This window comes from Dendropsophus ebraccatus, unplaced genomic scaffold (genome assembly GCF_027789765.1).
Source record: "Dendropsophus ebraccatus isolate aDenEbr1 unplaced genomic scaffold, aDenEbr1.pat pat_scaffold_586_ctg1, whole genome shotgun sequence".
NCBI classification, from domain to species: Eukaryota; Metazoa; Chordata; class Amphibia; order Anura; family Hylidae; genus Dendropsophus; species Dendropsophus ebraccatus.
The window spans coordinates 42,405-59,781 of NW_027210185.1; the positions used below are offsets into that span (position 1 = coordinate 42,405).

The 17,377-nt window shown below is 42.3% G+C and overlaps 1 protein-coding gene across 1 annotated transcript in view; it reads left to right on the forward strand.

The window, feature by feature from the left end:
* LOC138777650 (protein kinase C eta type-like) overlaps positions 1-11,907 on the forward strand; it is a 53,550-nt gene extending 41,643 nt beyond the window's left edge. Inside the window, exons 9-12 of the mRNA XM_069956315.1 lie at positions 1,198-1,336; positions 2,306-2,494; positions 9,965-10,108; positions 10,260-11,907. Of these exons, the coding sequence (XP_069812416.1) occupies positions 1,198-1,336; positions 2,306-2,494; positions 9,965-10,108; positions 10,260-10,439 (652 nt within the window). The 3' untranslated portion in view covers positions 10,440-11,907. The remainder of the gene's footprint in view (positions 1-1,197; positions 1,337-2,305; positions 2,495-9,964; positions 10,109-10,259) is intronic.
* The last annotated feature ends 5,470 nt before the right edge of the window (positions 11,908-17,377 follow it).

A 17,377-nucleotide genomic window follows, 5' to 3' on the forward strand; every position in this document is an offset into this window, starting at 1 on the left:
ATCTCTACATACAGATATAGGTATTTATTACATCTGTATGAAAGTCTGAATGGAGGAGACCATATCAACAAACACAGCCCCCCCCCCCCCCCCCCCCCCCCCCCCAGGTACTTTCCATGAGCAGCACTTCTAGTAAAAATGACAGATGTACTGATGTATGGGTTAGATTAGAGTACACCGAAAAAGTTAAAAAGTGTAGTGATTTCATAAACATTCATTAATATGGGTAGAGGAAAAGGAACCTTAGATATAATACTAGTGTTCACGTATCCTTTGGGCCTCCTCTGAACAAAGGCCCAGTACAATGATGGAAATTGTAGCCTTTATTGAACTACATATCCCATGATGACTAGCAGTCATGGGAGAGCTGAGGTACTATGTGACTAAGTGGCACTTTTTTTATTTGCTGGTGTGAAAATACATCTCATTGCATGAGGCAGCAATTTCATGAAACACCCGGCTTTACAAAAAATGAAGTAGTGTTGCTAAGGAAAAAATGATGGATGGGAAACTGGTGAGGTGTGAAAGAGATTTTCCTGGAATGCCGCTTAAGGAGGGAAAAAGGATCCTTTGTGCTTGGGCCAAGGTCAGAGCCGCAATGCAACCAAGTGTCTCGAGCCTTTAGCACTGGATTTACGTCTGGGAGATATGCCCAATATACCAGCAACCACAGACCAGAATACCTCAGGCTGACTAGGATGCATTATACACGGAGATGAGCTCTCTACAAGCCTCCTCAGCTGTCCCAAAAAATAAAGGGTGGTTAACCCATTATGACGTACCAGTTTCCCAGATTTTATATCTCTTCTGTAGTTGACACCAAAATTTTCCAAACTTTTATATGTAAACTTTTACATAGTTGTACAGATGGATCAGTTCATGACGATAGTTGTAGTTTCGGCACGTAGAGTCACAGGTTGAGGTAATGTGTTTTGATAACGTTGCAGTACACAGAATTTTTTGTGTCATTGCTGCCCAGAGTTTGGTAACCACAAAAGATTTATGGACGCACGCATCCCATTTTAGTCACGAAGTGTAGTCTTTATTATAATGGGAACATTTGTGGCTTCTGGATTGAATACAAAAAAACTTTTAACATTTTTGTGTCTTTACTTGGCTTCTTCCAGAACACTTCAATGAACTTTAGTAGACCGTGGTTTATAATTACTTTACTTTAATTGCTGTAATTTATTACAGGGATCTGAAGTTGGACAACGTTCTGCTCGATCACGAAGGCCATTGCAAGTTGGCGGATTTTGGGATGTGCAAAGAGGGGATTCGTGAAGGATGCACAACGTCAACGTTCTGTGGAACTCCTGACTACATTGCACCAGAGGTATGAAAAATCTGTAGTAGACTAAGGGTGTCCATACATGCAAGACCAGGGATGGGGAACCTCTGGCCCTTTTAGCTGTAGCAAAACTACTATTCCCATCACACCTAGACCACCATAGCTTTGGCTTTGACAGTCCAGGCATGATGGTAAATTTTTGCAGCAGATTGAAGGACAGAGGTTCTCCATCTCTGCATTAGACTATAGTGTTTAGAGTGTCCCAACTGGCAGATAGGACATTTAGTAGAGATGAGCCCAACTCGTGCTTGCCTGAGTACAGTCGTTCGGCATATAAATACTGGTGGCTGCAGAAGGTCAATGCAGCCTTAGGGAGTCCGGAAAAACCTCTCTAGTGCTCATCTCTAGCATTTAGGATTTCGTAAGAATTTGGCAATGGTTTATTGCCCTCTACTCAGCCAACCCACATATATATTAGGCCATGCTTGCCTTGTAAGGAGGAATAGCTTTTGGCTGAAGGAACTATCGTCCTTGAATGTAATACAATCTAAAATGGACCCTTTCAAACAGTGATGTACTTGAGGCATCATGGGTTCACCAGTGGAAGTAATTTCGAAGGTCTTCCCTACAGCTATAGGACAGCTCCCCTAAAGTAATTTTCCCATAATTCACACTTCTCACATAACAAAATAGATAAGGAGTGTCCGATTAATGAAGGTCCAACATCTAGGTCCATGGAGTTGAATGGAACAGCAATGCGCATGTCAGACCATATTCTATTCAACCAGGATGACACAGGATCGATCCCCTTTATGTCATCACTGGGTGTCAAACCATGTGGTCAAACCATGTCCAGTATAGTCATTTCTGTCTTATATATATGCAGAAACCTCAGCCGTTGCTTCCTTTAGGCTTTTCAGACTTTTGACTTTGAAGCACTATGAGAAGTAATATAATAGTGTGTTTGTCTATAGCCAACTATAGCTATACCTTTTCATTCTGTTTTATTCAAAGATATTACAAGAGATGCAGTACGGGCCCTTGGTGGACTGGTGGGCTATGGGAGTCCTCCTGTATGAGATGCTGTGTGGTCATGCCCCCTTTGAGGCAGAGAACGAAGATGATCTCTTTGAAGCTATTTTGAATGATGAAGTCATCTATCCAGCGTGGCTCTCCCAAGATGCTGTGGGGATTCTGCAGGCTGTAAGTCTCTTACTAATGTCCTCTATTACTCATATGTTCTTGAGATGTTGGTATGCCAAGAATGTGCTCTTTCTCCATCATATACCAATTTGGGTTTTCTATGCATTCAGCAAAATTCTTTCCCTATTTAAGGCCTGAAGGACATTAATGGTGAGACACAAGACGTTATGTTACCTTCAGACTCCCTGTACTCTTAAGCGGGAAAGTGTTCTGTGTATTGCTCGCCTCTTTGCCTGCAGAGAGAAGTAAGAAAGCACTGCCTGAGTGTTAGCCTTATCACCACAGCAATCGCACTTACAGGAGAATGAAGTTGAGAGCCCGATGATAGATCTGCCTTATGGAATATTCACTGTACCTAGAGCAACTCTGTATCCACAATCTGCCCCCCCCCCCCCCCAAACCACTCATACCGTCAGATAGCTGTTTTTAATCCAAGTTCTGTCCTGGGGTCCGTTCTGCAGATGATGAAGTTATTGTCCTAAAAAACAACTTTTCAACTTGCAGAGCTTTGATAAACTGGCGTGGCCTAGAGTGTCTGTAACCTAGGCCTGCCCTGCCTCTCTGTTCCTCCTCCCCGCCCTTTTCATCATTAGGAATGCCCCTGGGGAGGATTTCTCCTATTCATCACCTGTCTGAACACTGCATATATGCTGGATTGTTAAGGCCCATGTGCAGTGTTCAGACAAGTGATGAATAGGAGAAATTCTGCTCGGGGCATTCCTAATGATTAGGAGGGTGGATAGGAGGGACGGAGGGGAGTTGCAGACCTAGGGCACAGATAGTCTAAGCCACGCCAATTTGACTCAGGGCTGCAAGTTAAAAGTTGTTTTTTAGGACAATAGCTTCATTATCTGCCAAACGGACCCCAGGAAAGGTTTAAAAGCAGCTATCTGACAACCGTTTTTGGGGGGCAGATTGTGGGTACAGAGTCACTCTAATTTGTAGCTGATTTAACCAATATAAATAAATAGCTACAATCAGCACCATAAAATCCACAGCAGATTAATTAAATAGCCCTAAAGAAAATCCACATAAAGGTGATACTCTGAAAAGGCAGAATATTGTTTCTTTTGTGACTTATTGTTGGAGTTCATGGGTTCAGACAAATTTTTTGTAACCTATCTAATAAATTACTGAAAATATATGACCTAAAAGGAAGGGCTATTGTTCCTCTGTTATACCTCCCATAAACATATGAGCAAATTGACAACTGGGTGTGGATCTAATCAACTTGTCAATAGGGTGTGTCATTGTGTAATCTGACATGGTAAGTATTGATTGGACAATGTCCTGGATCACACCCCATTAATAAGGGGACAGATACTTCCCAGCTGTCACTTTATTCATACAGGCATAGAAAAAGATGCTTACGAAATGTTTTTGCATGCGAAAGGCAAGTTTTACTAAAGAAAGATATTAACTTTCAATTGATCGCTATTGATGGTGTGAGTTTTTTTGGCCGAAATCTATCATCCTTATCCTTCCATACAGTTAAAATCCAAAGTGCTCGATCCTTCTTTTCCCAACACCATCTGTCATACTAAATAGTCAGCTGACTAGTCCTGGCAAAACCTTTCACTAATCTGTATGAGCATTTTAAAATGTCTTTAATGTCTTAATTGCGTATGGCTGTATCCATGTTTTCCAAGACTCCGTAGGGAAGGGTATAGCACCCAGTTTCGGACCTATGACGACTAATTGTCAATTAAACAATGCTTATTTACAGGTTGTCTGCTTTGATATACGAGCGTTATAGTCTTTATAAATGACAACAATAATCCTAGAATGACGCACAATCGTAGGTAGTTTGATGCATATTTAGAGCAAATCCAGCCTCCAATTATTGTATTACCCCTATAGAGTCTAGTCATGTCTGCCATATACAGAGGCATATGTAATGTTATAAAGCATATAATGATAATCTTCTGCTGCAGGAGTGGCAATTGTGTAGTGTAAATAGGGTTAAGTATAAAAATATAGCATGGTGGGGGGTGCATTTCCGGCCTCCTGAGAACTAGATATTTAGGTGGTAGGAAGAAATTAGAAGATAGGAAGTAGTAGAAATTTTTGTGTCTGGGGATTTCTTGCCATTCATAGCTACATCTTTTTTTACACTAGATGCGGAAATTCAATGTGTCTTCTCACCACTCCCTCTGTTCTAAGTGTGTAAATTCTGTTGAGTTGCTCAGTCTCCGTTACTTCCTGTAGAAGGTGTGACGTTTCTTTCTAAGGAGGCTTTGCATTATATTTGTAGGCTAGTTTATACCTAGATATAGTATCCATAGTGCTCAGGTCCGGCCTATTATTGTTCTCAGCCTAAGCACGTCCAGAGAATTCTCTCCTCATTTCTCCCCCCAATCTTGTGAATTTATTAACTAAAGCCGTAAATATCCAATTTATTTAACCTCTGGAACTGTCTGTAAATGTGTTGCTTACTTTCCCCACCTGCTAAAGCTGTAACAGAACCAGTATTCAGCGCTCCGGGGTGGAATTTCTCCTGCTGGAGCTGTGCCAATGCAAACTTGACTGGCATCAGGTAGTCATGAATGAGATGAACTAACAGGGCAGACAGAGTAATAAAAAATTATTTCTTTTGGTCCTGAATAATCGGCAAAGCTTAAAGCTTTATGCATAAAGAATACTTGATTATGAAGTTATAAAGGCGTCTTCAATCTTGGTTTGTTTCAAGGAAAAAGAAAGGCGTAGTTTGGCTTACATAAAGGAGTGAGGATGAAAATGGTGCCGCATGTTGCCACCCTGGATGTAGTTAGGGTGGCAACACCATAACCCTTGGGCCTATCCCCCTTCCGCTGTCATTCGGTAGTCAGGACTCCAACTTTATACAGTCCTGGTTCTTGCTGTCCAATAGCAAAAGAGATGGGACTAGCCAGTACTGGTGCTCCCCTCTCCTTATAGCAACCTCACAAGCTGCCATGATAGTACGTACACTCTTGGGCATGAAGAATTGTAAGGTCACCCCTTTACTGTATTTGTGGGCATATAATGCAGCCACTGAGTACACGTGACATTTTCTAGCCCTGGGGTGTAAATAATATAGAGGTAGCCGATGTAATTGATATTGGACCTTGGAGAGAGATTCCAAATCAATTACGTTAGGGTGGCAAGGTCCTGCACAGGGTGGCCCTCTCCAGAGGAACCAGAAAGGAGAGGGATTTCCCCAAGGACAATGTAAAGATGTTCTTTCCGTTTTACGGGATTCTTTACGGGATAGATGCACAGATGGGGGGGGGGGTGATGCTTAACAGTAGACTGGCCCAGTTCCAATTCACTGCTTTTAAAGTTTTCTACTTGAAAAGAGTGCCCCTTAAACAGTGACTTCCAGAGAGCCCCCTTTAAGAAAAACTTTAACCCTTTAACGACCCTTTATTTTCGTCATGGGTCCTTTAGGGTACGTTCACGCATACAGGATCTGCAGAAGATTTGATGCTGCTGATTTAAAGCTGCAGATTTGCTTTTGAATCTGCAAGTTCAAATCTGCGCCATCAAATCAGCTGCCGATCTGCTGCAGATCCTGTACCCTTAAAGGGTAAGTGAATGCACCCTTAAAGGGTAAAATTGGTACCAGCCTTTTAAGAGTGAATTCATTTTAAGAATGAATGCAGCATTGGTCCTTTAAGAACTATTTTGATAGCGGCCCCTTAACAGTGACATCCACAGCGACCTTGTAATTGTAAAGAAAATTGCTTGGTTACCATGACAATATCTTGTGGAGATCTCTATTTATGTAATTGAGGCAAACTAATAAGGACTTGCCTTCTTCTATTGGCCAATAGGGGACATGTGACTGCATGGTTGTTGTCGGGCACTGAGTCAAGGACCTGCGACTTTCTATTGGCTGCTACATTTTAGCTATTTGCATTTGTGCTCAAGGACTCTATTTAAAAAAAATTCTTTAAAATAGATTTAAAGCGCTACCGTCATTTACAAAGAAAACCTTTTGATGTATAGTGCAGACATGTAAAAGGATTTGAATAGTTTGCCACTTACTTGAGTGGATTGAGTGCCAAGCCCAGGAATAAAGTGCTCTGCTGCATGTGTCCCTTAGCTATATCTAGAGATTTGATGGGGATTTTGGTGGGCACTGACTCCCTGATCAATCAAAATTTATGCCATGTTGAAAGTAGTTTTTTTTTCTAATAAGTGACAGTAGTTAATACATTATTTTCTAATCCTTTGCAGTTGAGACTAGAGATGGGTGCAACTTGAGCATGCTCTAGTTCCATTGTTCGGGATTTTAATACCGGTGCCTGAGAAGTTGGATGCAGCCCTTGGGAATCTGGGAAAACATGACTGCATCAAACTGCTTCAGCCACCGTTATTCGAATGCCGAACAATCGGACTTGACTTACACTCTTCTCTAGTTGAGACATTAGTGTAGTTTCGTGGTTTTGCCTGCAGTTGTTGAAGACCACTCAATCTGCTGTATTACTATCTGAAACAGAAGGGGGATATGTGTAGGGATTGACAGAGGCAGTTTAGGGTGTATAGGGTGAGTTACCCTTATTGATTGTTCTCCCAGTTGGAATCGGCATAGTCACAGACTACGGTATGGTACATGGATCCTTTTAAATAGGACCTAAAACCTGACAAAAAAACAATTCCGCCAGGGAGATTCCTGAATGCCACTATTTTGGGTTTTCCTTATTCAAGTCAAGAGCTTGTCTGTAAAGAAAATTTGCAGTATGTGTGACACTTGACATTATCTATTGCCGCCTGAACCGTACAATGTGTCAGCTAGACCTCTCTTCTTCATCAATGATTGAGAAAAAAACTTGGAATGTTTTTTAACATAAAAACACAACATTGTTGCCCAGAGTTGATGGCAGCTTCCATATTAAAGTGACAAGTTTGTTAAGATGTTATTGATGGAGGCGATCTCCTGACGGCTGACGTTCTTTCCAGAAGGTCATCTACAGTAAGACATGCAGCTGCTGAAAATATCAACGTGCCTGGCACAGCAGGCATTACAGTAAGAGCCTGGATCGCTGCCTGGAGAGGCTGACACTGACAAAAAGGACTGAAAACTGAGCTGAAAATGATGGCTGGGAGGAGAGCAATTTTTATAGAACGAAGAGAAAAATATTTTCTGTCATGTTTGTGTCAGCATCTTTCTCCTCTTCCTTCTACATGTTGGCTGTCATGCATTGTACCCTGCTTGTCACATGAATTGAAGCTTATATGGGTAACAAAATAATATTCTAAACAATCCCTTTTCCCAATACCACCCTATGTCTAATATACATGTATACCTATCTTGCACCCTTTCCCTGTTTTTTTTTTATCTCATACTTACCCGCTCTGAGTTTCTAAAATCATCTTCTCTGTGTCCTCTCTCACAATGCACTGCTCCCTCTTCCCCCTCCCTATGTAGACACAGGACATGTGATCTTCTCTCTGGGGGCTGGGTTAGCTTTCTAATGACTTGGTAACCTGGCCCCCAGGAGACATCATCTTCATGCACCTGTGCTGCTTCCATAGATTTACATGTGTCCCTGAGCCTAGGTTTTTGTAATATGAAAAGTTATAGTTCTGTCTCTGCTTGCCGTCAGTGCATACAGGCATATGTACCTGTCTTTGTGTCACAGCTCTGCATATTGTAAGTGCTTTGGATTTTCTTAGAGTCTGGATGGAACTAGAATGTTTTCATTCAATCAGCAAGCGGAGATCTAAACCTACACTACACCCCTCGGTAAAAAGATTCCCGCTATGCAGTGCATAGCTACACCATGCGCGCCTCAGCTCTGCTACATCATTGGCAAGTGCATACTGGGGTGATGTGATGCAAAATCAGTGATAAAAACAATCCTGGGTTTACTGTGCAATAGTAATGACAGCAGTGGTCAGTAATGAAAGCTAAGGGAGCGTAAACGCAAATGGGACTAATCAAGGAGATGGGAAATGTAGTTTCCTATCTTGAATGTAGATCGGCTTTTAGAAAAACATGTAACTCAGGAATGGCAGCAGCTAGAAAGATGGGAGACCAGCTAGGTTTAGGTGGATAAGCCCTTTAAACTGTCAAACTTGTAAGACATTTAGGAAATTGCACAAAAGTCTTTTCCAAGTCTACAGTAAATTTACAAAAAAGCTATGATATAATAGTTTGAACAGTTCTAGAGAGGTTTCCACAGTATCCTGAAGACTCTTTAAGAGAAACAGGTGCTTATACTTGGATATTCCAGCAGCAGGCTCTGGATATCCCTGCCAGGGCTGTAGCTGTCATGAGGCGAGATTAGTATCTTGCCTCAGGCAGCAGATTGCAGAGTCCATGAGGGGCAGCATATTCCATGGAGTAGCCAGAAATCATACTATCTGGCATCTTCTTCACCTCCACCACCACTTTTCACATTTTCTGTTTTCTGTTGACCCCATGACCTGCAAATGACAGCTAGACACAGATGTGGAGTGCAAAGTGGTCAAGGCTGGGCATGCAGCAATTATTTGGTGACACTACCACTGTTATATAGAGGTATCACAGGCCATCACTGAATTTCACCCCTGGCAGTACTGGACTTCTCATCTTGCCTACAGAGATGGCTGTCAATCAGTGAATACAATGACCACCCACTGGACTCCTAAGCCCAGCATGAGAAATAATTATACTGAATACAATACTGAAAATAAAAGTTATATTGAATCTTTTCCTACTAAATTATATCTATTAATTTGCTTGGTCTCTCCTGCTCTATAACATAATGCATAACGATGAGAAATCAATTTCAATGTAACTGGGTCCCTTTTAAATGGTCTGCAAAATGCAGTGCCATTTATTCCAGTGTCTGTTGTACCAGATGTGTAACAGTGTCTGTTGCCTGAGGAAGGCGCTCATGTAACATAGCGCTAATAAATGATTAAAATTTTTCGGTTCACACTTAGGGTAGATTCACACGTACCGTATCACAGCGCATTTTTGCAGATTCGTAGCAGATTTGACAGTGCGGATTTAATGCTGTGTTCATTTATTTAGTTAAATCTGGTGCGAATCCGCAGTAGAAAATGCGCTGTGATACGGTACATATAAAGCTACCCTAAGGGTATGTTTACACTGAGTAAATCTGGCGGAATTCCGCGGCTCTCTACTCAAAGAGGTGTCATGTCACTTATTTGAGCAGAGAGCGGCGGCAGCGGAGGAGCGCGCTAGCTCCCCCATAGACAGGCTATGGGACACTAAGACAGGTGGGAATTTTTAGGGTGAACATACCCTAAAATCCAGTCTTGTTGCTGCAGTTGTGGCAGGCCTTCATATGGTCACCAAACACGATGTGTAACTGCCCAGAGTGACACCCCAATACCTGCGCTAAGTCCAAACAGACGGGCCTTGGTCCCAGATGATTCTGGTTGGAATAATCTATCCATGTTGTACCAGATGTAGCACATAAAGAGTTTTTGTTTAATTTTACTCTTCCTGTGCTTATGTATTTCATTTTTTTTTTTTTTTTTTTTTTTTTACAGTTCATGAAGAAGAAGCCCAGTAAAAGGTTGGGGAGCCTAGCGCTGGGTGGAGAGAAAGCCATCCTGTGGCATCCATTCTTTAAAAATATTAATTGGGATCATCTGAACAAGAAAGAGATTGAACCTCCATTTAGACCGAGGATTGTAAGTATTTAACAGTTTGCTTAGTTATGTATGTATTATTATTATCATTTATTTGATTTAATACTTTGTCAGCTTTGGAATCTGTATACAGTATATATGATTTCCCCCAGTTTATATGTACCTACTTACATGTTTTGTCTCTACTTCACAGAAATCCAAAGAGGATGTGAGCAACTTTGACCCCGAGTTCATCAAAGAGGAAGCAGTATTAACCCCCATTGACGAAAGGTTGCTCCCAATGATTAACCAGGACGAGTTCAGAAACTTCTCATACACGGCTCCCGAATCCCAGTGCACGTCACAGTATGGAAATGCCCAGATGCTGCAATGAAACTAAATAGGAAGGAGTCGCCTCCAAACCGAACCAAGAAAACCTGGCTTATGTGCCTTTGTTGGTTTAGTGCAGCTTGAGAAGATGAATAATTTATCATGCTGGTAGTGTATCTCCATGCCCTGAATTTAAAGCATCTCCCGGTGTTTGAAAGCAGAAGGCTCCAGCGTTGGACACATTAATGATGGAGGAAGAGGGAATTTCTCCAGAGCATTAAACTTCACATTCTTGCTAAATCTCAATTCATCTAAAGCCATGCTTGCAAGCCACTTAAAGAAGATTTACGCTGCAGGCTATAACTCCGGTCTCTGCTCCAGAGCTGTGTATGTGAATGCTTAAATGCTTTGAAGGCAACACGGTGCATCCTTGCGTGTGACGATTGGCTCAGGTGGAGCAGTTATAACCTAGCCAACCCGTCACTTCCATCCCGTAGCTACTGTGTATGGAGTTAGATATATATAGCCCAGCACATGATACATTATGAGATATAGAAGAATGGTAGAAACAGCAAAAAAAAAATTTAAAGGATACAACTGTTACAAAGTGCAAAAAAAAATAAAAAATACTGACATAGAAAATAAACTGACAATAGCTAGCTACGTCCCAATGGTTTATGAAGATTTGCCGTTTTACAGTGAAGGATGTAAACCTGGTACCGTCCTGCTCTACAAGGCCAATAAAAATGTCAGCCAAGTGTTGTTTATATCTGGAACTGAAGAGGAAAGAAAAGACAGTGGTTGGCATGAAGCAGATGCTCGATGCCAGGCGGTGAAAGTAGAGCAGTTGCATAACAGCACAAAGTACGGGACGAACTAATTCCTTAGTTTTCCAGTTTTCGATGCTTCCTTTTTATATTGTATCTCTTCATTAAAAGACGATATAGAACCAAAAAGCACAAATAGCGTGAGGTTTAGAAGTCTTTCTACTGTACTTATTGTTGATAGATAAGCTAGGAGGTTCCTATACTGAACACATGGAAAGATCCTTAAAGTGCACACTTGAAGTAAGCTGTAACGTCTCCTATCAATACAAGGCTATGGCTAGATTAGAAAATTTGGTGCCTTGAAGTTGCTCCTGTGACTGAGATGACCCAAAAGGTTGGTGGGTTGTTCCATTGAGCCAGCAACGCTTCAGGGAGTCAATGTTGTTTCATCAACCGGACGACCCACCAATGTTTCTGGTGTTTATCATCCATGACCGTATCTTAGTAGGTCATTTAGCCATAGCCTAAAACCATATTGATCTATCGAAATGATGAGCCAAAGCCTGTAATAGTCTGCTCCATTGGCAGATGTACGACATTTATATTCTAGTCTGATTTATGAATGTGTGAATAAATGCAATACCTTCTGGAGTTTTTAGAATATATTCTCAGATATGGAATGTAAAACAAAAACCAGAAAAAAAAAAAAAACTTGCTTATTGTATTGAACTATTTTGACTTTTAGAAATATATTTATAAGAATGATTGTGATGTGTTGTATTTTTTGTTGCTTATTGCCACTTGGCGAAAATACTTGCGATGACCTGTCTTTTTTAAAAGAAATCAAATGTCGTTACGCTGCAGTGCCTCCACAGGGAAAATGGAGTATTACATGGTGGTGAGTCCTCCAGGCCAAGAGATGCCTATTTTAGCCAGACTACACTATCTGATGTAGGACCAGAATTCCCTAACGGTTTGACAATTAGTTTTTTAAACCAGACAAGCTCTTTAACCCCTTCAAGACCAAGCCTATTTGCACCTAAAAGACCAGGCTCATTTTTCAAAATCTGACCTGTCTCACTTTATGCGCTTATAGATCAGTGATGCTTTAACGTATGCTAGCGATTCTGAGATTGTTTTTTCGTCACATATGGCACTTTATATTAGTGGCAAAATTTGGTCACTACTTTGTGTGTTTTTTGTGAAAAACATCAAAATATCATGAAAAATTGAAAAAATTTGCATTTTATGAACTTTGAAATTCTCTGCTTCTAAAAAAAGAAAGTCGTATCACATAAATTAGTTACTAAGTCACATTACCGATATGTCCCCTTTATTCTGGCTTCATTTCATAAACATATTTTACTTTTTTAGGGTGTTACGGGGCTTAGAAATTTATCAGCAAATTACCACATTTTCGTGAAAGTTTCCAAAACTGATTTTTTTAGGGACCAGTTCTTATTTTAAGTTGATTTAGGAGGTTTGTATACTGGAAACCCCCATAAGTGACCCCATTTTGGAAACTAGACACCTTAAAGAATTAATCTAGGGGTATAATGAGCATTTTAACCCTACAGGGGCTGGAGGAAAGTATTCACCATTAGGCCGTAAAAAATGAAAAATTTAAATTTTCCAATAATATATACGTTTAGATTAAAGTTTCTCATTTTCAAAAGGAACATGAGAGAAAAAGCACCCCAAAATTTGTAACGCAGGTTCTCTTGAGTACTACGGTACCCCATATGTGGGCGTAAACCACTGTATGGGCACACAGCGGGGCTCAGAAGGAAGGGAGCGCCAATTAGCTTTTCCATTGCAGATTTTGCTGAAGAAGTTTCCGAGCGCCAGGTGCATTTGCAGAGCCCATGTAGTGTCAGCAGAGAGAAAAAAAAACATAAGTCACCCCATTTTGGAAAGTACACCCCTCAAAGAATTCATCTTCGGGTAGGATGAGCATTTTGACCCCACAGGTGTTAGAGGAAAGTATTCAAAATTAGACAGTAAAAATGAAAAACTCTTTTCTAATAATATGTTTGTTTAGTTTGAAATTTCTCAATTTCACGAGGAACAAGAAAAAAAAAGTACCTCAAAATTTGTAACGCAGGTTCTCCTGAGTAAAAAGGTACCTCATATGTGGGCATAAACCACTGCATGGGCACACAGGAGGGCTCAGAAGGGAAGGAGCGCCAATTAGCTTTTTTAATGCAGATTTTGCTGAAGAAGTTTCTGAGCGCCAGGTGTGTTTGCAGAGCCCCTGTAGTGCCAGCGGAGTAAAATCTCGCCATAAGTCACCCCATTTTGGAAAGTGCACGCCTCAAAGAATTCATTTTGGGGTGGGGTGACATTTTGACCCCACAGGTATTAGAGGAAAGTATTTAAAATTAGACAGTAAAAATGAAAAACTCGAATTTTTCCAATAATATGTTCCTTTAGTTTGAAATTTCTCAATTTCACGAGTAACAGGAGAGAAAATTCACCCCAAAATCTGTAACGCAGGTTCTCCTGAGTAGAACGGTACCCCATATGTGGGCATAAACCACTGTATGGGCACACAGCCGGGCTCAGAAGGGAAGGAGCGCCAATTAGCATTTTCCGTGCAGATTTTTCTGAAGAAGTTTCTGAGCACCAGGTACGTTTGCAGAGCCCCTGTAATGTCTACAGAATAGAACCCCCCCAAAAGTCACCCCATTTCGGAAAGTACACCCCTCAAAGAATTCATCTTGGGGTAGGATGAGCATTTTGACCCCACAGGTATTAGAGGAAAGTATTCAAAATTGGCCAGTAAAATGAAAAACTTGAATTTTTCCAATAATATGTTGGTTTAGTTTGAAATTTCTAAATTTCACAAGGAACAGGAGAAAAAATGTACCACAAAATCTTTAACGCAGGTTCTCCTGAGTACAACGGTACCCCATATGTGGGCATAAACCACTGTATGGGCACACAGCAGGGCTCAGAAGGAAAGGAGCGCCAATTTGCTGGAGCAAAACCGCAGCTAGTAATAGTTATTAGAATAGTGCAGTTACTAAAATAAAATAAAAAAATTAGATTACAGGTAATGTGGGGTGGTTACGGACAGTCTGGGGTGGTTCCGAGTAATCTAGAGGTGGTTACGGGCAGTCTGAGGTGGTTACGGGTAATCTGGGGTGGTTACGGGTAATCTGGGGTGGTTACGGGTAATCTGGGGTGGTTACGGGTAATCTGTGGTGGATACGGTCAACATGGGGTGGTTACGGCAACCTGGGGTGGTTATGGGCAACGCGGGGTGAATACGGACAACCTGCTGTGGTTACAGACAATCTGGTATGGTTACAGGCAACCTGCTGTGGTTACAGGCAACGTGGGGTGGTTACGGACAATCTGGGGTGGTTACGGACAATCTGGGGTGGTTACAGGCAACCTGGGGTGGTTAGAGGCAACCTAGGGTGGTTACAGGCAACCTGCTGTGTTTACGGATAAACTGAAGTGCTAATAGGTAATCTGAGGTGGGTACCTGTAATCTGGCGTGGTTACGGGCAATCTGGAGGGGGTCACTGGCAATTTGGGGTGGTTAGAGGCAAGGTGCAGTGTTCAGAGGCAAGGTGCGGTGGTCAGAGGCGACGTGCGGTGGTCAGAGGCAAGGTGCGGTGGTCAGAGGCAACTTGCGTGTAATCTGGGGGGTTACATGTAATCTGGCATGATTACGGGCAACCTGGGGGGGTTACAGACAATCTAGAATTGTTACGGATAGACTGAAGTGCTTATAGGTAATCTGGGGTGCGAACATGTAATTTGGGGTGGTTACAGGCAATCTGGGGTGATTACGGACAATCTGGAGGGGGTCACTGGCAACGTGCGGTGGTTACGGGCAAGATGCGGTGGTTACGGGCAACGTGCAGTGGTTACGGGTAATCTGGGGGGTTACGTGCAATCTGACGTGATTACGGACAACCTGGGGTGGTTGTGGGCAACCTGCGGTGTTTACGGGTAATCTGGGGGGGTTAGGGGTAATTTGGGAGTAAACTGCAATTATTACTATAATAAAAAGTGTGTGTTTTATTTTTTGTATGTTTGTCACTTTTTGTACTTTATACATTCATTTTCACTGTATTACTATGATTACTGTGATATTTTCTATCACAGTAATCATAGTTCAGTGACCGAGACCAAATTGGTCTCTGTCACTTTAAATTTTCAGAGCTGCCTGGTTGTGGAGTGCATGCGCACTTCATAACCAGCCAGGACACCGAAGAGGAAGGAGCTCCAGGATCAGGTAATGTATAAGGGGTGGGGGGGGGGGGGTGACTGGGGCACGGGGGTGACAGGGGGGGTGGGGGGACATCACTTTTTATCCCCTGTCACCAATCATTTATGGTGACAGGGGATAAAAAGTGCCTGGAGCACATGGCACAAGCGATCAGCGGTATATACCGCTGATCGCTTGTACCGGGACCCCACAGGGGGGGTCCCGATGACTGCCCCATGCTCTCCGCTACCTCCGGTGGCGGAGAGCATGGGGCTTTCATTCATTTTTCTTTTTTGATCACTGTGAACAGACATTAGTATGTTCACAGTGATAGCGGTGGCCATCTTGGATCCGATGGCCGCCGCGGGAGGGGGGGGTTAGTGACTGGGGTACTAGGGGGGCTGATCTGGGGTCTGATTTTACTTATTTCATCAGATGAAATACAGCGGCGGCACCAGCCCATTAGTGACAGCCGTTTCGGCGGTCACTAAGGGGTTAATGGGGGTCAGCTGCGGGATCGCAGCTGATCCTCATTATCTCCGGTGCTGTACTCAGATGAGAGCGGGATCGCTGTCCCTGCAGCGATCCCGCTCTCATCACAAAGCCCCCTCAAGTCAGGAACGTATATGTACATTCCTACTGCACGGGGCATGTGCAATAGGAACGTATATATACAGATTGCTGACGTGAAGGAGTTAAGCTGAAGCTATCCATTAATGGAAATTTACATAAATTTAAAAAGTTTTCTATTGTTTTTTTGTATTGCAACTTTTTGTTTAGTCCTGACTAGAGTGTTTGTGGATCTCATCTTCCATCTCATCTTCTCATCCACGATCAAAAACACACAAAAAAATAAACAAAATAAAAAACATTGGTTCTTAACAGGTTACTAGGGCTGTGAAGTCGGAGTTGGAGCTAGTTTTGGATGGAGTCGGAGTTGAAGCTAGCTTTGGCTGGAGTCAGAGTTGGAGTCGGAAAAAAAATGTTCTGACTCCAGCTTTAAAAAAATCTTTAAAAAATATGTAGAATTGAATTTTAATATGAACTTTACAAGTTGTGCTCATGAATATATGTTATGAGCAACATTCTAATAGGATACTGGTCCTATTACATAAGGGGGTCATGGAAAAGTTGTCAGTCACTATTTGGCAGTTTGTTTCTGAGCTGGAAGAGTCCATTGTTTGGGGGGAGATCTGTGCTGTTCTCTTCCTGGATGCTGGATGATTGTATATGAGCAGCAGTGTAATATGGAGATATCCTGTGTAATATAGAGGAAGAGGAGGAGACATAAGTAGTGTAGCTATAACCTCTGTCCTCAGTGTGGTGTTTTCTCTCTGGGAGAAGATTGTGTGTTTTTCTTCCGTGTTCTATGGCTGCAGCTGTGTGTGTGTGCTATGGCTGCAGCAGGCTGTGTGTATGTTTCCTATGGCTGCAGCAAGCTGTGTGTGTGCACACACTATGGCTGCAGCAGTTTGTGTATGTGTGCTATGGCCGCAGCAGGCTGTGTGTGTGTGTGTGTGTGTGTGCGTGCTATTGCGTGCCCCCACAGTGACCTTCTATATCACTGTGTGACCCCTCTCTATATCACTATGTGTGACCCCTCTCTATATCACTATATGTGACCCCCTGTATATCACTATGGCTGACCTCTATATTACAGGGATCTGGCATTGTTAGCAGTGTTTCTTGTATGGTGAATATTTAGTTAGAAACCTAGAAGATGTCAGCAGAAAAGACCACCTGCTCCATCTAGTCTAGTTCTGAGTTGTTCAGGACATGGAGGCTGGAGACTGGCTGCATCCACTGCACACACAGGAGAAGCTGCTTTATATCTTTCCTTATTCCCTCAGAAGTCACCCCAGGATCATGTAGGACATTAGGGAGAAACTGCTAAGCCAGTGTGATATATAACTCCCCTGGTATATGACTGGCCATTTATGAAGGAGCAGGAGTCGGGAGTCTGAGTCGGTCCTGATAAAATTCAGGAATCGGAGTTTGAGTCGGAGCTGC